Below are 21,284 nucleotides of genomic sequence, written 5' to 3' on the forward strand. Positions count from 1 at the left end.
CTAGACCCTGTGAAACTAATGATTTTCTTTTTATTTATTTGAAGGATTACATACACAGCAGCCATGGGAAAGAGATGGATCTTCTCAGAACAACAGTGAAGGTTCCGGGGAAGAGGCCTCCTCGTGCCATTTCTGCCTGTGGCCCATCCACCAGCATTAATGGCCTAGTGAAAGATGTGAGTGGAATGCAGCTCACGGACACCACAAGTAAGTGATCAGTATCAATTGAATGGAGACTCATGGCTGTCAGTGAACTTACATACCTGTCTTAAGAAGATGTTACTAATAGCGACACTCCAATTAACCTCCATCACTCACAAAAGATGTAAAGAAAAAATAATGATCATGATTTGTTGGCAAATGTACGGCCTGCTTTAGACCATGGAGAATAGAATAGCATTTATTCTGTTAGGGCAACAGAGTAAAATATTCTGATTCTCTGATGGAATAACCGACCTCTGGATCTAGAGATGTCTGCCTGCCAAGTGAATATCATTTACATTGGCAGGAAACGGCTTTGCCAACATGATGGTATCATCTATCAAACTTTTAACCTGGAGTTTTATTTTTTAAAACAAAATCCCAAAGGATTTTGTTTTTGAAAATAAAAAAATCTGTGACTCCGCGCCAGGGGAGTTTTCTCCCAGGGCGCAGGAATCAATTTGCTATTTTCACTGCCTTTTACCTCTGGGTTTTACCTGGCCTTCACAGACAGTGAAAACTGTTCCATCTGACAGCCCACTCTATATTGGGCAGATGGTGAAATAGCCAAACCTCCGACTGCCCTCAACTATGTCGGGCTTACGGAAATGTATGTCAGCAATGTAGACAGAGTAGTCTCTGTCGCTGACATACTGAAGCTCTGCCCTACTCTAAATGAGGCAGGCAGGCGTTCAGTTTTGTTGGAGAGGGTACTCCATTGACGTTGCAACAGAGAACCTTCTCCACCAAATTCTAAATCAGGGCCTTATTAACTTAACAACATTTCACCATAGAAAAAGTCTGAATACAATTGTATTTTGTTCCATTTCCATAATTCATAGTAACAGCATTTCATTAATTGTCCATAGTTATTAGACAATGAAAGGTGTATTTTTCATCATTACCTTTTGTTCAAATGAGTTGAGAGCAATGTCAATTAATTGACTTTGGCATTGCTTAAAAGCCAACATGAATAGCATTTCATCAGTTACTGAATTCAAAGGTGCCAGTTGGAACTACATATCATAATTTTTCTATTGATGCAAGGACCTGCCAGCTATGGTATGTCACCGGTTAGCTGCGATGCTGAGGAATAGAGAGATATATTACTTCATCCCCTATCTATAAGGCTTTGGTGCTGGTAGGAGTAGTAATTCATCAGTTATCATAATTTCAAGCAGCTGGTAATATTTGTATCTGAAATTGTAGATTTCTACAGCTGACATAAATGGATCATGGAACATTACACCACCTTTCTATAATTCATAGTGGAGGATAAAAATAGTATTTCATTTATACCAAGAAGAGGTCATATGTTGTTTGAGACAAGAACTTTACTTCTACCTAGTCTGGATCATGCAACAAGGTGGTTACACTTGACTCACTGGGCTTCTCCTTTATTAAGATTTAGTCATTTAAGGTATTCACACACCTTAACATTTTTAAGAAAATGGTGGACTAGGGAGCAGCCTCTGACATAACAGGTCACATGAGCATTCCTTTGTTTAGTGTCAGTGCCAGGATTAAAAGAGACACTACATCTAGAAAAGAGACACATGGATCGGTTGAAGATTCATCACAGACACTGAGGTGGGAAGATTGTCACACAAAGAGGCTGTCACCTTGGTCTCTTTCTTGCTTTTTCGATTCCCAATACAAATTCAAGAATTAGAGTTGGAATAGTAATTTCACCAGACCCAGGTTATTATGGGGAAAGTTACTCATACATAGGCATCTTATTGTATAAGAAAGCCCCTGATGCTTGGCATCAGTTCAAACAGCCGCATCCACAGCCCTACTAGTTGACAGGATTGGACTGGGACAGAAAAAAGGCATGGAGACCGAAATAAAAGTGGCCCTCATTAGCAAATCAGACAACTAAAAAGTAGCCCACTTTTGCAAATCGCAGCATTTTTGAGCTTGTAAAGAGGTGCAGTGTTTGTGTTTTGCAAAGTACGGGAGACTGCATGCATTTGTGCTTACTGAGGAAATGTTTCAAGTTTCACCCTTTTTTTATTGTTTGATAAATTTCCTCGAGCAAAACAAACATCACAATTAATATCACTTTTAAAAACATTACCCATGAGATCAAAAATCTTTTCAGGCTGAATAATATATTTCACACAAAAGAAGAATGGCAATAAATTCACTTCCAACTTATAAGATAGTGTAGAAATAAAAAACAAAAATCTGGCTTCCCCAACTTGATGCAAACTATCTTTTACACATTAATCATCTAGCGTATTCAATTTTCCAATTAATATTTCAAACTATTTTGTCAACCTGAAACATAATACATTATTGCAATTCTTCACTTTCCAAATTACAAGTGATCTAAAAATAGATATTAAAAATGTCCTTCTCTTCTTAATAAAATATGAACAAAAGAGAATCATATGTTGCAGTGTTAAGATACTCTTACTGAACCCCCCATGTGGAGTTGTCCATTTCCAACTAGACTTCCAGTTAATAAAAGCTAGCATTTGCCCCAGAATCAGCTGCAAGGACAAAATCCAGTTGTTTCTACATTTTATGTCTTTTTCACATGGCTGGAATTTTTCTTTTAGTCTCTGGTAGAGGGAAAGATGACATTTGGGGTCTATTTTTATTGATCTCTGCATCATTTCTGATTGCAAGCTCTTTGGTCAAACGTTTTACAAGTTTTTTTTTTTCTGCATGTACTTGATATTTGCCCAATTTTTGGCAGGTGATCAAGATCTAACAAACGTGTAATATTTTTCAGATTCTCTTGCCAAGGAGGTGAAGTATCTGCCTTCATGTGGGAGATTATTACATGCCTTTAAGACCTCCAAACCAGCTGCTGAAAGCTGGTCGTTTATATGAATCAGTAGTTGGTAGTATTGAAAAGGAATATTTATCTGTCCCAGTTCCAGCTGTAAGGCACTGTTTATTGACCCTCTTGGGGGAATCTGGCCAGTTTTTCCAGATGCTCATTTCGACCCTCTGGATTTTATGCATCACCTCATCATCCATTATATCACACCCATAAAGCAGCAGGTTTATGATTTTCAGATTATACATCTCTTAGGACTTCCACAGAGTATTATGACCCAGTTTGTGGTCCGTCCATCCCATGGAGGTCAATCTCTCTAGTTTGTGCCTTCTGCGTCACATTCCTTGTATGGCTGTCGAAGTTTAAATTGCTTTTAGAAGTTACTCCCAGATACTTACATTCAGAAACATTTTCCAGCTGCAGGCCAGAACTCCACTTTGGAGACTTTTCCTTTCACAGATGTTTTGAGAAGATCATTGTTTTTGTTTTCTCCATGTATACTATTAAGGGCTTGATTTAGAATTTGGCAGATGGGGTAAAACATGATGGATAGCCCATTCACCATATTAATATTTCATTATATCCTATTGACATCGTAATACTGTGGACAGGATATCTGTTATGTTTGTGACAGAGTAACCCGTCCGCCAAACTCTAAATCAGGCCCTAAGTCAATACGGGCACAATAATTTACAAAATTAGTTTATTTGAGGTTGTAGAACAACTGCAATCAGATCTAACAACACTGTATCATCTGCAATGAAAAGATGGGAATTCAGACTTCAGCCAATTTTGGTGGAAATGACTGAACTGCACCCAGTGCTGATTGGATACATAAATAAATAGAGAAAAGCAGCGGAGTCAAGATGCATCCCTGTTGCAAGCCATTTGAAGTCAGGATTTTCCGGGACAGGGAACTGTTAACAGCCGTACTCCACTTGCGTCCAAGACCCTTTGTGGAGTTGGAGGATCGATTTTAAGAGGTCTCAAGGAATATTTCTTTCTGCCATTTTTTCCCACAGTAGCACTCAAATTATAGTGTCAAAAGCTGAATTTAGGTCTATGTACACCACTTAAGAGGTTGATTCATCTTTAGAACATATTTTTCAGACAGTACTTATACTGTGAGGTAGCCATCTGTTGTAGAGTACCCCTTCCTGGATCCTAGCTGTGTCATGGGCAGAACCTGTTCCATTTCTACCCATTCTACAAGACGTCTTAATAAATGCTTTGTATCAATTTTGCTCAGAATATCTAAAAGGGTGCTCATTCAGCCGCTTTTATGAAGGTCTATTTTACACTTTTTATAGATTGGTACCTAATGCTTCCCCTCCAAAGAGCCTGGTATTTTGTTACTATTAAAACTGACTTGTATAGGGGGAAATAACTCAAGTCCACATACTCTAGATATGTTTCATTATCTCGACTGATTGGCTGTTGCTCTCAGGTTTTTCAACTTCTTTATATAGGATTCAATATCTGTAATCGGTGGAGGCACTACCACATGCTTATCGGCTACTTACACCTCGCTAGATCTTTAACTTCCTCAGAGACAACAATATTTCTTCATTGTCTTCTACACAATAAAGCTTTTCTACATATGTTGAACCGAAACTTCCTCGGTCACTGGGTGAGCCACCAATTTCTTTACTGATCTAATTGTCTTGGCTAAGAGGTCCCAAAACAAATTGCTTCTCTCCTTTCATAGGGCTGCTATAACTTTGAACCATTTTTTTTTCTTTTCCATCCACTTAGCTCTGCTAATCTCCTTTTTTCAATTCTTTTTTGCTTACCTTTATCAGAAGATTCCTTATTGTTTGATTTTGTTTAAAAGCTTTGCTTATATTTTTAATTAAGATTTTTCTGGTTTTCTCCTGAAAGGAAACAGACTTACTCTTCATATGATTACTTTTGCTTTGTTTCACATTTGCTACCTGTATAATTTGTTTGATTAAATGTGCATATTTACTGATTATATCATTGGATCTCCTTGTTGTATAAGAATCTGACAGGTCTTTTATCCACTGCTTGAAGTTTCAGTCGTGGCGTCCATAGAATCCTCCTTTGGTTTTTGATTTTTGTATGTTGGTTATCATGCCAGGACTTTCTACTGTTTACTTTAAGATCTGGTGAGGCCAGTAGATCTTTATGGCCATTACCAAACTGTACACCCACTTAAAAGGTATTTTACCCACTCAAAGTAGATAGACCTATCAAGATCTTACCCTTCCATTTTTTAACGTGTTCGTTGCCAGCTGGTCACTATATCTTCTGCCATTATTTGAATCACATTAAAGCATTTCAGAATGCTCGCTAATTTCTTTCCCGTTTGATTCCCCTTGGTGACATTAAGCAACTGAATCCCCCCATCCAAGGTTTTTAAATATTGCATTTTTACGTTAAAATCACCCAGGACTAAGATGCTGCTGGTCGGGAACTTAATATCAAGGTCCTTTAACAAAGTTGACAACTTCAACTGATTTTCTTGCTGAGAATTTGGAAGCATATAGATTTTAGCTATGATAAGCGGACAGTTTAGATATTTCACGGAGGACTGTACCACCCCTATAACTAAGAGAGTGATCACCAGGAAATGTGATTGCCCTTTTAGGGTTCCCTTGCACATTATTTTTGATTTTGCTGTGATTAAAAAGGTCAGACCGCATGATGAGCGGCCGGATTTACCCTCTGGACCCTGATGTTGTATACTTGGTAATCCTCTAGTAGCATCTTATCTTTTTCCAAGGTTTCTTGTAAGGCTACCACTTTAATTTTCTTTTCATTTACAATATGTTTCAAATATTTCCAGTTCATTTTTAGGCCAGCAATGGTTCATGAAGACTAGATTTAATACATTTTCATCATGGAATATAAGGCTTGTTAAAACTCCCTCTACGTTGATTGCTGAAGCAGCCCAATTCTGAGGATTTCCTTGTGTTCCTACTTTGTGCAGTGGTTCGGTGCATATCCTTCTCACTGATCCTGTTTTGGTTATCACTATAGGATCAACCATCTTTATCCACTGTGCCTGGTCCTGTCTTTTTGTTTTGGCTAAGGTCCTGAATTTTCCGATTTCTCCAAGTTGGAATCTTGGGCTTTCCACCTGTCGTCATAAGCTGAGAGTGCATCAGCATTTCTATCCCCTAGACTAAAAGAATTGTCAGATTTTATTTCTCTGATTGTCTCTTGGTTGTCTAAATTTACAGCTACCTCTTTAGGATCACTCCTAATCAGATAACAATAATCTATGTAGGCTTTGGCAACATTCAGTTTGTCAAAGCCTTTTAATCATTTCTGTCCTTTCTGCTGCTGATTTCTAATTGGTCTTTTTAGATGGGACTCTTTCCATTGAACTGAGTGATCTTTCTTTCCAGGATGTTTCTTTGCTAGCAAAAATCACACTTTTTTCCACGAAAAGCTCCCATCCTCAATCGAGGAGTCAGTAAGTGATGGTAAAGAATACCAAAGCAGCTTTAATAGAAGTGTATTTGCCTGACCAAGATCATGAAAAGGGATACCCTTCAGTATTGGACTGGAAGTGATTTTAGCCATCCGTATTTCTAACTTATCAGAGAGCATACAGCAGAATGCCATTTCCCCCTTATCATTTGGCGGACAGTCTTGGCTTTCATTCTGGGGGGGGGGGGTTGTCATCAAATCCATTACTATATCCCCAGTCCTGTCCTCCCTATTTATTTTCCCATTTTTGTTTAACCCTTCAATTTTAAGACTGCCTTCATTTGTATTTTCACCCGTTGTTTTCCTTATTGTACAAGGCTCTTTTTTCACGTGTATGCATATTTCATTTTCACACCACAGTCCCTGTTTAATTGACTGAGGATGAATTTCAGCCAGAACTATTGTTTGTCTCAGGCTCCCTGATTCACAATTAAATTCCCCCTTTTTTTGTAGGATGTAATCTATGGTGTTCTGGTCTGACTTTTGTTCCAAGGTCCTATGATTATGATTTCATCTTTGAAACCCTTAGTATGTTCTCTTACTTGGTAGAGGTTTGCTTGGCCTTGATTTAGTTAATGCTTCATTTGATTTCAATATTGGTATCATATAGTCCCTTATAGACTCACCCCTTCAAGTTGCTATATTTTTAACTCTATCCAGGCCATTGGAGTGACTGTTCCCAGACAAACCATGTATCGTAGGATCTGCTGCCACATGTCCTGTAGGCGTGGAAGCGATGCGTCTTCGATCTCCCCCGCTTCTTTATCCTTTTGTGCAATATATTATTACAAAATCTCGGATATCCTTATTTTTAATTGTAGGATCCATTATGAATGCTTTCCCTGCTGTTTGGGCATTCTGATGTTATTAATTTCCTGCAACCATTAGCCAAGTTTAATGATTGTCTCTCCCTTGCTCTCAGCCCATATAGATACAAGTTATTTTGCACAATTACTGTTAGGCTCCCCTTTATTCTGGCGCTTCCCTTTTTTAGCCCCTTCGATTTTATTACCCTTCACCTCAGGGATCTCAAAAGTGTACAATAGGTATGACTATTTGTTGTCATTGCACCCGCCTTACTTATGCTACAATCCATGTCATCCCGTGACTCCAAGATGAAGTGTCAACTTAATCACTTCTGACTTTGCGGTTTTCCCATATGGCCGTGGAGCAAGTAAAAGTTCCCAACAGTTGTATATATGGTTATGAAATTAGTTCTCAAGATCTTACTCCGTCTGGGTTGAAACACCAGAGATTAGCTGATGCAATCCATACTAAGTCGCCAGCTGTCTGTGACTACCCAGATACTTGAGGAGTTCTCACCGAACTGGCCATTACTTCTCAGGCCCTTCCTAATCACTGCCCTCCTGGACTCACCTGTGACCTTTGCCTCAAGGAGCTGCTTAAGGGAATGGAGCAAGGATCTGTAACCTTCAGGCACTTCAACCCCTCATTGAACATGGCAAACACTGCAGGCATGGCACAAGCACCCTAGCCGCAGTCTCTTCTGCTTTACTCCTGCTTCACTGGCTCTTTCCATAGTAGTCTCGCAAGCAACAAGTTCCGGAGGTCAGATGCACAAATACCTGGCATGGGTTTTATACATTTCACTTATGAGCTGTCTGATGTACTGTTTATGTTCCGGCCTGTAAGTTTGGCAAGGCCCTCACTCTGGCAGAGCCAACAGCTTGTAGCACAGATCAACACACAGGACTGCACCTGAAGATCTTCTTGATTAATCCCGGTGTGCTCAGGTCATACTCCTGCACGTGCAGCTTGATACTTGGGATCTCAGGGGCCCAGAAGTTTGCATTAGTCATGATAGCCCATTATGACTGTTTGCATGGTCACCAGGGTGTTATGGGAAACCATAGCCACAACTACACAACTACAACAGCAACAGGTTGCGGTCTTCAAAACTGCCTTTACTTGGAACTCTGGAATGGCCAGTTGGCCAGGCTTCTGAAACACCTGGTCACTGGCACAAACACCATAAGGTAGCCTGGATGGTGGTCTTGACGGGGCATCACAGGCTCCAACAGTGGCGGGCTGTACCCAGCCCGATTGTACGGAATAATGCACTTCTGCTTAGCCGCAACCACAGGTGCTGCTCCTAGTGGAAGCTGCTCCCTCTGAATCACTAGAAACGGAAATGCATAGAAATGGTTGTGGCAATATCAGCAAAATCAACCATAAAAACCGCCCCAGACCATGAAATAGGCCAGTAAATAGCCAAAAAAAAGTCTTACACACTGACCTGTCAAACTAGCAAATCTGGCACTGTCAGATTGCCCTATAGAGAACCCTGCCCCTACCTTATTTGTATTCTTTCTCAGCATCAAACCTAGTGTGAAGGGTCAGTAGATGTCCTTCATAGGCAACAAAAACAAAAAATTGGAGGCAGGTTCATATGGTTGACCACATGTCATTTTCAGAAGGTTGGCTAGTCAACAACACTCTTGATGATACAATTCAAACAGCTTTTGGAGCTCGGGGTGGCAATGGAGAGGACTAAGCAGCATGCTTCTTTGCTGAGCTCTGCGTGTGGCTCTCAGCTGGTGGCCTACAGGGTGCCGTGGAGCCTGAGCTGCTAGGAGCAGGGATTCGAGTCTGAGGCATGTTGAGCCTCAGCCCCAGGTGGCGCTCACAGTGAGTGTCACACGGAGGAATTGGTGAACATGCCGCATCACAATCATAGCGGGCAAAGAAACAAAGATGGTTCGCACCACAATCAATTAGATGCAACACCGCCCAGGGGCTTCAACCAAATGTATGGCAACCAGGGAGGTACCCACAGATAGTGCCTCCCTGCTTTCATCTCATAACCTAGGAAGCGGCGTGAGAGAAGGTGCTGATCAAGGCTGCTGAGGAGCCTAGTGGTTCCTTTCCCACTGATTTACAAAACCTGGATGGATGGTATTACCTGGTGTGCAAAACACAAGGAGAACCAAGGCTACTGTTCTCTCTTTCTACATGCGCCCATGATGAAGCTGGATATCAAGCATATGAGGTGAGGAGGGGCAGCTGTGGATAGTTGCCTGCAACCCAGGGCTTAGGCTATCTTTCAGTGGAGTGTGTGTGGGTGAGACCAGAACAGTGCCTCTTGTTTACCAGAAGCCCAGTTAAACTGATATTGAAGTCTCTCCTGTCAGACTTTCTCCTCTGCCTTCAGAATGTTTGTAGGTCTAGGAGCCTTGAACAATTCCCAGGAGGTGCTGTGGGGGGCTGAATGCTGCGATAGGAATGGTGGCCACTCACTAGCACCCTTGATAGGGAGAGCTGAGCTTGCTGGCAACAACTGGGAGGACTGAAGCTGTCTTTGCCCTAAGAACATTGATGAATAGTATCTGAAAGAAACGTGTAACCGCAACTTTAGACACCTTTTCCTGCCCCCTGTTCGTGGGAGTCTGCCACATCGACGTCCAAACAAATGGTATCCATGCCTGTGTCCATTAAAGATCTGATGGAATACTTGAAGAAAGAGAGAGCTGACAGAACCTTATGGCCCCTTGATGACCGATCAACGAAGTCAGTGATGGACGCCTCAGCGTCCCAGGCCCTGGCTACTAAGGGGAAAATCCTGCTCTTCATTAAGAAATTTAAAGTGGAAATGAATGCCTTCTGCCAAGATTTGGTGTAATCCATATCAGACTTAGGGCCTGATTTAGAGTTTGGCGGAGGGGAATACAATGTCGCAAATGTGACGGATATCCCACCGGACGAATTATGATCTCATTCTAGACAAATGGTTCCCAAACTATTTTGACCCTCGGCTCCCTTGACCTATTTTCCGTTGGCTGTGGCTCCCCATCATGTTAGTTTTTTTTTTTGGCAGCCGGCGGGGATTTTAAGTCCCGCCTCAGGAGTACTTCCATTTTTCTCCCTGTAAATAACTGGAAGGAAGCAGATAAAGGTATTATAATCATACATGGCCCGAAAGCCTAGAAACAAGCCCATTCCCCTGGCATTACACCCACACATCTAAGACATAGGGGCAGCTCCTTCACAATGGTGGAGGAGCGTCGCTCCCCTCTCCCCGGCCAAGAGTAGGCAGCTGTAAAAAAAAAAAAAAAAAAGATATCTCATTATCGTTTTATTTTTATAGCTGCTGGCTCAGCCAGCAGCATGTGTAGCGAGGGGCTGGGCTGGGCCACAGGAGGGGGAAGGTGAAGTGGAGTCTGTACACTAAGTACGCATGTGCAGATTATTTTCTGCACAGTGCGATAGACAAAAGGCAGAAGTATAGATATTGTGAATTGGCAGGAGTAGACGAAGGGAAATGAGGTGGGGAGAAGATATCATGCAAGGCAGAGAGATGTAAAATGTGAATAGGAAGTATAGGCGAGGGAGAAGAGGTGGGGCTGAGAAGAGCGAAAAATGACAAGTAAAAAGATACTTGGGAGAGGAAAGAGCGACAGCCAGGGAATGTGAGAGAGGTACAAAAGAAAGGAAAGAAGGATGGCCCTGAAAGTTTTAAAAGTTGTACTAGAACAAAATCATAAACTGGCATATGCAGAAGGGTGTCTAAGATTTGCAGAACCCCTCTTGTGTACATAACATGGCTGTTGCAATAGCCAACGCCTTCCTGACCCGGTTTACGGCAATGGGTAAAGATTGGCAGCCTTGTTGACCCCTTGTGAGAAACGATAGCTACCAACTTGGCTAGACTGCTGGAGAGCGAAGCCAAGAATCCTGCCTGCTCCTCTCCTTGACGAAAATCTGCATCATAAAACGCACAGCATTCACAGGACTCACCCTGCAGGTCTGATGGAAAGGGGGCACAGCCTACCTCACGCGTGCAAAGATAAAAATAATGATGTAATCACTGAAGCACTCCTGCCTCTTCACCTCCATCACGTGTCTGGCCATGATCCTTACCCATGCTATGAGTTTCTGAGTTTTCAACAAACATAACAAAGCATACCAGGCTTACTTGAATTGAACAATGGAAACTACAAGTTCCAGTATGCTTTGTACTGTTGGCTGAAAAGCCCAGAATTTCATGGAACCTATTTGCCTCTGCGCACTCAGTGAATTGCGAATTTTGATGACACACTGGGGTGCAGCAGCGCACAGATTGAGAACCACTGTTCTAGCCTATGGAGATCGTAATACATCAGGATATCCGTCACGTTTGTGACAGAGTAACCCGTCCACCAAACTCTAAATCAGGCCCTTAGACTGAAACTTACAGCACAGAGAGATGAGAATAGATCAAGTGGAAATCTTCATGGCGGAGCAAACTTTAGAGCAGGATTTTCTTGTGGAGAGGGTCAAAGCAGTAAAGATGCAACAAACCCTGATTCTGAAAAAACATGAAAATGGTGGAATCAGATCCTCAAGAATTAGTATCAGGGGTATCAATATGGATATTCCTCATGCAGACCTTAAACTGCATGTTACAGATCTCTTTTGCTGCACTCTTTCTGATGACAAATGTGTGTACATTTAATTGATTGTACACACATAGTATACTAAGTCTATAAAACTGGTCAAAAGCTACTTCGTGATGCACTGACCAGAGTATATTTCTAGAAACCTAAGGAACATATCATGTCGGCAATATGAAGATTAGACCCTTTGATATGATCTTCTTTCAGGATCTGTCCACAGCCACTTTGATGAAGCATAAACCTTTCAATTACATTAACTCCGCTCTGCGTCAGAAATTGATACTTTGTAGATGGAGATAACTTTATTTTGTTCTTAACCTGTGGAGGTAAAAACACACATTTCACCACCCGGAGGAGGTTTGAGAGATATTGGACATTCAGGACCCGTATACACATGCTGGGGATTCTCAGGATACACTGAATAATCGAACTAACAGGCTCCTGTGGATGAAACCCCTAACATCCATGGCTCGAAGCAAATCTCAAAGATAATGATGCAATAGAGACAGGGAAGCTTATCCAGCACTGTTGGCTGATGATTGAGACACTGACCTTGATATTGTGCTCCTTGCTTCTGGCCTTTTGGGTCATTCAATCTTTGGCTCATGACTTTGGGCAAGCAAACACTGCTCCATCTGGATGTCTCTTTTCCCCCTCTATGGTTCCTCGTAGTTGCATACATACAACACCCATTCTTTTCCTTTGCTGATGATGTTTGTAATGAGGGTTGCCCTTTGTTATGGTGCCATGCGTGGTCCTGGGCCAGGGGACCATGACTGGTTTGAGTCAAGATTCTGCCTCTTCATTCTAGGGGTGCTAATGCGCACCCTAATCGACTCCCAGCTCCCTTATTTTTTGGTTACATTTATTTTTTCATTGTTGTATAGACTTTTCATGTTTATGCCGACAGTGTGCCTTGGAAGGCTGTGGGGGTTTTGGGGAGGAGTGGTGACTGAAAAATTAAGACAAATGGTATCCTTGATCATGAGTCCAATTATTTGGCTTGGCTGTGGAGTGTGGGAGTGCGTTTACTTTAACAGTTATAGTGAACATGATAAATACTGGTGAATGAAGTGGAGCCGGCCCCCTTTGCTTAGATACCAAGGTAGTGAATATTAAAATATCAGGGCTTGATTCCCAGATTAAGACCCTATAATGGCTATGCGACAAAGTTTGTGACATAGCACTACAACAAGAAACCCACCTCATTCGACGAGATGTGATTTGTTTTAATTCATATTGATTTCCTCATCAGTATCATTGCCTTGCAGCTAATAACACCACAGGCTTGTCAATACTATTGAGGTGAGATTTGCTGTTGCCATTTGATTCCCTTGTATGAGATTAGGAGGGTAAAAGGGTTGTCATACTGGATAGCATTCTGGAGAACTAACTCTCCTTGCTCTCAATGTAATGCCCTAATGAAGAGAAAAATGAATTAGATCTATCACTATTCCTGTGTATTGAAACATTTTTGCAAGGGTTAGTGATCACGGGAGACGATTTTACCACTGTCCTGGACGAAACCCTAGGATGGCCCGTCCCAAGGCTGACTGCGTATGCTACACCCCAGACACTGTTGGACGGCATTGAATAGCTGAGCGTCCATGAGGCCTGTCGTTTGTTACATGTGCTTGAGAAATACTATTCCTTTTATTCCAGAGTACATAAAAAACAGTAGAGAATATATATTTTTCTGACTATCAGCCTTACAAGAAGGTATTATTCTCAGAGATCGAACTCAGTACCCTTGCAGACCACTCCCATGTAGGCTATCCCTGGCCTATATGGGCATGGAACTTGAACAAGATGGCCTTTATAAATATCTCTCTTAGAACTACAATAGCAGATGCCATTTACCGCTATTTTCAAGTGAACAACACTGGGAAACCTTTTCTCACTACATTATGGGGTGTGCAAAGGCAGTCCTGAGAGGTGAACTTAATTCACATACAGCCACATTTCAAAGGCTGACAAGAGAAGAAAAGGAGCTCGAGTCCCGGGTGTTCGCACCTGAGTAGACTGTCTTTCATGCCTTTCTGCTCCCTAATCATAGCCAGGGGAAAGGGGAACTAAAGCAGATTTTAATCTGTGAAACAGCTACAAAAAATGCTATACACAGGATATAAATATTATGAGAAGGGGGCACAGCAGACTGTATTTTAGCCTTTGTACTGCAGGCACTTCAGTGTCACAATTTTATGCAAAATTTGAAGGCCTATGAGCAGCAAAGGCGGCAATAGTCTCTATCAGTACTAAATAAAATGAAAGTGCCTTCAAGGTACTCAACTAGATGGTATTTGACCCCGATCAGGCTTACGGCAGTGATTGGAACCACTAATGCATGTTGGATGAGCTACCAGATGATGGGTAAGATAAGTCACAGTTGATGGTCTTCTCCACAAGCCCAGTCATATTGGGCATCCCTGATAAAGGGGAATTACACTACCTCTGGGCCCAGTGCTGCTTCTATTGGGACACCCAGGGAAAAATAGGATACACCCGATGAACTTACCCATGGTGATTCTCGTCACCCAATTTCTTTAAGAGGGTAGACTAATCTTGGCCCACTTTTGGAAGTGGCCGACCCCTCCATCACTGGGCCTAAGGTAGAGAAAGATTTGGCACAACTACATGACGGAAAAGGTGAGGGCTGGAAGACCTTCAAGACGTACATAACAATTCAGGTTGTGGGTTGGTGAATGGTACAACACGTCCCCGATTAGGAGAGAAAGAACCTTCACCCTTGAATGTCCAGCCTATCAGGGGAGGAATCCTTGGACCACAACAGTGCTCTCAGAGGTGCCACAAAGGTTTTGGTGAGGTCAGCTAGCATGGCATTGACACTGTCAAGAGGAGTTTGAACAAGATATTGGACCACTTCTCAAATCTGCTAGTGAGGTAGTAGGTTTGGGTTTCTGGGGAGGCAGAGCTAACATAAAGCAGCTGTGTCAGCTTAAATATTTTGACTTGCATAGTTATTTTCTGGTTGATTCCGGAATACCCAAACATTCATCATCAATTAGGTGGCTTATGGGATGGACTGGCTCCAGTTCTATACCTCGATAGTCTTCCCATCATTTCCATGTCTTGGGCTGTTTTTGGTGGACAACCCCTGGTCTTGTATACTGTGACCTCCAATCCCATACAGTAGTCCATCCCTCTCTTCCACACTGCCAATAATGGGAGAGTGGGTCACCGCCCTCCACTCCCTGGCTATGTCTCGTTTTGCTAGTGCCAGTCCTAGGTAAAGCAAGGACTGTTTATACCCAAGTCCCCTGGGAAGTGGAGGAGGGCGAGTCTTGGGTCCCTTTGGATCTGCCATGAAAGGACCTTCCCCAGGCATGTCATCAACCCTGCCAGAATTTACCTAACCCGGGACAGCTCCACACTGTATGGAAAAAAGTGCCCTCTCCCGTACTACAGCAAAGGCAGGCTGGGGAAGCAATCACGCCATCCACCAAAGCCTGTGTCATGTATGGTAGCCCCATGTGAAGATATTTGAATCGGATCAACCAGAGCCTTGCAGCGATGTCAGCCTCATGTGGCGTCCCAGGATTTCTGTCCAGTCTTCGTTTCCTATGTCTGCCTCTCAGCCCGGGCAGAAGACACCAAAGGTGTAGGGTGGATTGGAGATCAACGTCTGGTAGATTTTCACCACTTTATGATCTGCTAGGTCGCCCATAAGGAGTTTCCACTCCAAAGGGCTAAATTTGGGGAGATCAGATAGGGTGGCAATGAGGGGGTCATGGCATGGAGGAGCTGAAGATATCTATGGAATTGGCAGCTGTGGAGTTGGTACTCAGTCTGTAGAGATTAGAATGATTTGAGGACCTTACCGTGCATGATGTCCCTTAAGTTTGAGACCCAGGTGAAGTCCCATTTCCAGAATTCCTCTAATGCGGCCACCAGTGGAAGTATACAGCCCTGCCACAGCGGCATCTGTCCCGTCAGCCTACCCCACCACTTTAAGTGTCGGAGGGAAGCGCACCAAAGATTCAGCACCACCCTAGCAGCCGGCAGAAGTCCATCACCCCTGTCCCCGCTGTATAGGTACACTTCAAGAGGGATAGCTCCCACCACTCATTTATGGGTCACCCGGAGCACCACACCACCAGTCATTTATAATAATGAGATGGGCCGCCAGGTAGTATGATTCAACATCCACTGCTGCTATGCCCCCACAATAACTAGACTTGAAGCATTTGCTAATGGCAATACGAGGGTTCCCTACTCCCATGAAAAGGCATTAAGGAGGGGAGCCAACTTGCAGAACTTCTGCTAGGGAATGTCGTAAGGGGAGTTCAGTAGCTGATAGAGGAGCCTGGCTAGGGATACCATCTTGAAGATGGCTGTCTATCCAGTCAAGGATAGAGGGAGCAATGACCAGATCATTATGTCCACCTGCAGGTTGGCAAGAACTGGTTCCATATTAGCCGTCCACACCACTGTCTCATCTGGGGACACAAACACGCCCACGTATTGGAACCTGCGGGTGGCGACCCGCAGTCCGGACACCCAACTGAGCCCCTTGGGGCCAGTACCCACCGCAAATACATTGGACTTGGAAGTATTGATGTGAAGGCCTGATGTCTCCCCAGTTGTATGCATAATTTAAAATATTTTGGGCCCTGTGGTGTTGAGTGCTGTAAAAAAGAAGAAAACGTTAACTGCGTTCAGTTGCAATGCTCAGAGAGTCCCTCCTAACACACACCTGACACCCCTCACCCCCCTCTATCCAAACACCCATCCTCACGCCCTCGATTCAGACACCCCCGATACACGCATTCACCCTCCTCACCCGCACCAGGCATGCACCCACCACACACCTGCCCCCACCCCCCCACAACCACACACGCATTCTCTCATTCACTGGCATACACGCATTCGTCCAGACATAGTCACACACATTCTCACACACAGGCACACTGACATGCAGACACACACTCACTTCAACCATTCTTACACGCATTCACCCACACTCATACAACCAGGCATTCAACACAGACGCATTCACACATGCACTCAGAAACACACACACAACACCCCCACCCCTCTACCCTGTCGGAAGCCCGACTTACCTTGGGAGAGGAGGTCTTTCGGTAGGGAACAGGAAGGGGTGCTGCTACCTCCAGCAGCGCCCCGCCAGCAGAACACCGCCAGGCCGTATTTCAGCTCAAAATATAGCTAGTGGTGTTCTACTGGCAGGTCGGTGCTGGTGGTAGCAGTGCCAGGTCACCACTGTCCGCCTGTATGAACACTTCCGGATTTCCGCCCCTATTGTGGTGGAAGTCAGGAAGTGCTCATAATCTGGCATTCGGATGGTCACCACCGCGGTGGTATGCTGAAGGCTGTCACCGCGGCAGTAGGCGATAATTACCGACAAAATCATAATCAGCACCATAATAACATTGATAGTGGTGCAACAGCATCTGCAGCTAAACCAACCAAGTAACCCCCACATATTTCGGTAACAGGAAGTATCTGTCACAGGGTAGACCTTCTTCGGGCCCCAACAGGGAGCCCGCCCCAATGGAATCCCATACCCAACATTAACAAACTGTTTCAGGTAACATGTACCATTTGATAAATTACACGGCCACATATGTGAATGTGCACTTCAGAGTAGTAGGAGGTACCAACAGGAGCATGGCCCCATGCCACTGTTACTAAGGAGATTCTGTGCCTGATGTCTGATAGGCCTGAACCCTCCATCCCCCCCCCCCCCTTCCCCCGCCAGCAGGATTGTCAGTTGTTCATTTAGAGCTCCTCCACAATGAGTTGGACCGGTTGCGGCTCTTTTCCGGAGTTTTGTCGAGCTTACCCCTTCTATCCCTTTGGGAGGAATTTTAGTCAATACACAGAGGAGTGTCCTTTCATCTGTCCACTGAACGACGTCCTCGGGTGAGTCAAAGAAGAGAACCTGAGACTAAGATAGAACTTTCAGTTTTGCAGGAAAAAGGTGCATGTATTGGATATTCAGCTCTGGTATATGTTTGGCTTTCTTGAAGGATTGACATTGTTGCTGCACTAGCATGGTGTAGTCCAGAAAAATCATAATAGTGTGTGTTTGATACAGAATTTTGTCCTGGAACCAGACATGCTTAAGGATGATGTCCCTGTCCATACAGTTTGAGAGCCTGTGGACCCGCTCGATCATAAAGCATGGGAAGAGGGTTTCCGGCGGCATCATTTCAGGGAGCCCCTTGTGGCTGAAACGTTCAGTTGAAGAACCCTCACATCCCTCAGGGTATCCAATGAATCATAGGTTGTTGCAGTTTGCTCTACCCTCCGCGTCCTCACCTTATGCTGCCAGTTCCCTGGCCACAGAGGTGAGCTTGGACACTGTTTGCTGCAAATATGCGACTGAGTATTCAACTCCCGAGACCCGGGTCTATGCCTCTGCTATCTACTCCACCGCCTTTCGGAGGTCCTTGTGGAGCAAAGTGACGTCCGAGCCTGCTGCACCTATCTTGGCATTGAGTATGGCTCGCACCTGCGTGATGGCCACCAGAAGGACGATATTGTCTGAAATTGGTGCTTCGTGGCTATCTGCCCCTAACTGTTGAGTAAACTTGTCCAGGGTGCTCTGCTTGGTGCCGGGTGGCGCTTTATCCTTGGCCATTTTACACTGATTAAACAAGGCACAGTTCCCACTGTTTGTTTCACCCAGCACTTCAACTGAGACGCCAGTCCCCCACCATGGGCCCCTGGGCCAGAACGAGAAGTCAGAGTTCTGAGTCCCCAGAGTCGTTGGTATACCAGGGTCTGCCACCCAGACCAGGGAGATAGACAACGATGTTCAGGAGTCGGGATAACGCACCCCCACCGCAAACCACACTGATGCCTGGCTTGGCCTTTCCCACAACTGGAGTGGGCGGCTCCGAGCTGGTCTCGAGCTTCAATGTTCAGATAACTCAGGAGGGTAACTTACCGCCCCATCACAACACCAAGGCAGATCAACAAAGGTCCATCCATCAGGAACCCCACCGCTGTGTCCCCAGATTATAGGAACACGTTCTGCGCAACATGCCCCAGGGCTGCGGTCTCGTTGGCCACACCAGGAGTCTGCTACGGCATGGGGTGTAATGTGCAATGTAGGCACCAATCTGTATCCCCAAACGTGGGGGGGTGGGGGTCAGAGGCAATGGATTCATTGAGGGGCCCCTAGGGCACCACAAGACACATCCTTTAGATAGCCCCATAAACGCCCCAGACCATCACCCCGCACCTGTAGGGATCCTTCACAGGGTGAGCTCAGCCTCAGGGCCTACATCAGGCAGAGTCGGATCCCCACCGGCTACACAACAGGGCCCATGCGTGCCAGTGCAGGATCACGGACCACACAGTCCCGGCCAGGATCATCACGCCTCCTGCGCCCCAGGAGCCTATGTATGGGGAAATGGCTCTCTGCTGCCCCGCGGCCCAATCCTAGGCCCTCTCGCCGGGCTTCACTGTCTTTGTTCTCCCCTGGGGCACACCGCCTGTTCATCTCCTAGGTGCCTACAGCTGTCCAGAGAAAGTGGGAGCAGCTGGACCAGGTGTGGCTCCCTTCGCCCACACTCGTTGGCGCTGGCGCTCCGGGAAGGAGAACCATTTCAGCATTTGACCTTCAATTCTATTATAGTGGACAGGGCGTTGAGAAGGGTTTCATGGCATCTAGTATCACATGCTGTTGAGACGTCTAGCACGACACTGTGAGCCGAAAACGACCCTACCCTTAACAACTGTGCATCTGATTATGCAAACAGTCTTCAAATAAATGAACCACCAACTTAAGACGATGGAAGCTCAAGACATTGGGCCTCATTCTGACCCTGGCGGTCCTAAACCGCCAGGGCCGCGGGCAACGGAAGCACCGCCAACAGGCTGGCGGTGCTTCAGTGCCCATTCTGACCGCAGCGGTAAAGACGCGGTCAGAAAAGGGGATCCACATACATGTGGGCAAAGAGTGGCTGTGTGCAGGAGAGAGCGCACTGTCCAGAAATAAGCTACTGTTTATTTGCAAGGTCCATGATGACGTGAAACGATGGGGGGAGTGCTCAAATGGTATGCACCCAGCCACAGAGTGCGTAAACTGTCACCCCTATGGGGTTACAGTTGTAATATGCATAGAAGAAAAACCAAGGCACATCCCAAGAAGTTGTAATGTTCCAGTTTTATTCCTCGTATTGTCTTTGGATGAGAACAATGGCCTGTGGCCTAAGCTGACATCTTGGAGCCAGAATCGAAGAAGGAAACAGAAATCCTTATTCAAATGGATAGCAGTCCAAAAAATATACAACAGCCGACACGTGTTTCGTCTGGATAGACTTTATCAAGGCTGTGGATATACGCAAAGAAATAAAATGTCACAAATTGGAAAATAATTTTTTTATAAAAGAAAAGAAGTTTGCTACTAAAGAAGAGACGTATATGTGAAATGGGAAAAGAGAAGCCCGATTATTAGTCATGAAATGTGTGACCCAAACATAGAGATGCTGTAGTAACTCTCAATATTGGTTTGTGATATGCATCAATCGAAAGAGAGTTCAAACAAAGAAAGTGATCTGTAGTAGATGTGTCCACCAAAAAGTGAAAGGAGAGAACCAGAGCCAGGGAATGAAAAATTCTTTAGAGAAAGATAATTCAAAAAGAGCAAAAAAGGGAATTGGAAACAATACATGCACCCACAGTGCTAATGTGATGCCAAAGAATAGAGATATTACTCAGGTGTTGAACCAACAAAAGAAAGACATGTACCATTGGAGGCTTCAGTGTTAAGGGACAAGGAAGAGAACCGAAAAGTATAGTGATTTGACAGATCCAATAATAAAGCGACATACCTATAGTAAGGATATTGACTCTATATTCCAATGTGCTAAAGACAAATTAATGTCGTATGTATTGAACAAACGGTAAAAGAAGGAAGAAAATTGAGGACCATGGTAAGCCTGGGAAATGAAAAAGAAAGCATAAAGCTGGTTAGGGCGGTCCGTGACAGCTATGTAAAGCCTCTAATTATGGTTACTTTATAAAAACATAGAATGGTAGGGGTATATTTAATTATGGTACAATAGACTAAGTGTAATTAATGTGGTGATCATAGCCCGGGGGGTTAAAGTGCAGATCACCGAAGTGGAAAGTATATTTGATACAGTAGTTAATGATATAAATCCGAAATGCGGTAAGAATAAGTAAGTAAAAACCCATAAATATAGAACGTTCCGTATTACGTACGTCCTAATGTAATAAAAACTGTATGGAGTGCCAAAAGCAATTGTAGGCAATGTGTAAAGTCAATAACAAGACTCAAGAATGAGAGCCAGGCTACATCGTATAATTATAGTGAAGGCTAAACGAGATGGCGGCGATGTGGAATAGCCGCGGAGCTCCCATAAGGTGCCGGCATATCCCACTGCACTGCCAACCTATAAGTGCCCATACCTCGAGTGTCT

The 21,284-nt window shown here is 44.2% G+C and overlaps 1 protein-coding gene across 2 annotated transcripts in view; it reads left to right on the top strand.

Annotated features, from left to right (window-relative positions):
- The window catches only part of AGAP2 (ArfGAP with GTPase domain, ankyrin repeat and PH domain 2), a 488,971-nt gene that overhangs the window by 381,600 nt on the left and 86,087 nt on the right, over positions 1-21,284 (top strand). For both annotated transcript variants that reach the window (XM_069230930.1, XM_069230931.1), the window contains exon 11: positions 45-207. In XM_069230930.1, coding sequence (XP_069087031.1) covers positions 45-207 — 163 coding nt within the window. The remainder of the gene's footprint in view (positions 1-44; positions 208-21,284) is intronic.

Source organism: Pleurodeles waltl, chromosome 4_2 (genome assembly GCF_031143425.1).
Source record: "Pleurodeles waltl isolate 20211129_DDA chromosome 4_2, aPleWal1.hap1.20221129, whole genome shotgun sequence".
Classification (NCBI taxonomy): Eukaryota; Metazoa; Chordata; class Amphibia; order Caudata; family Salamandridae; genus Pleurodeles; species Pleurodeles waltl.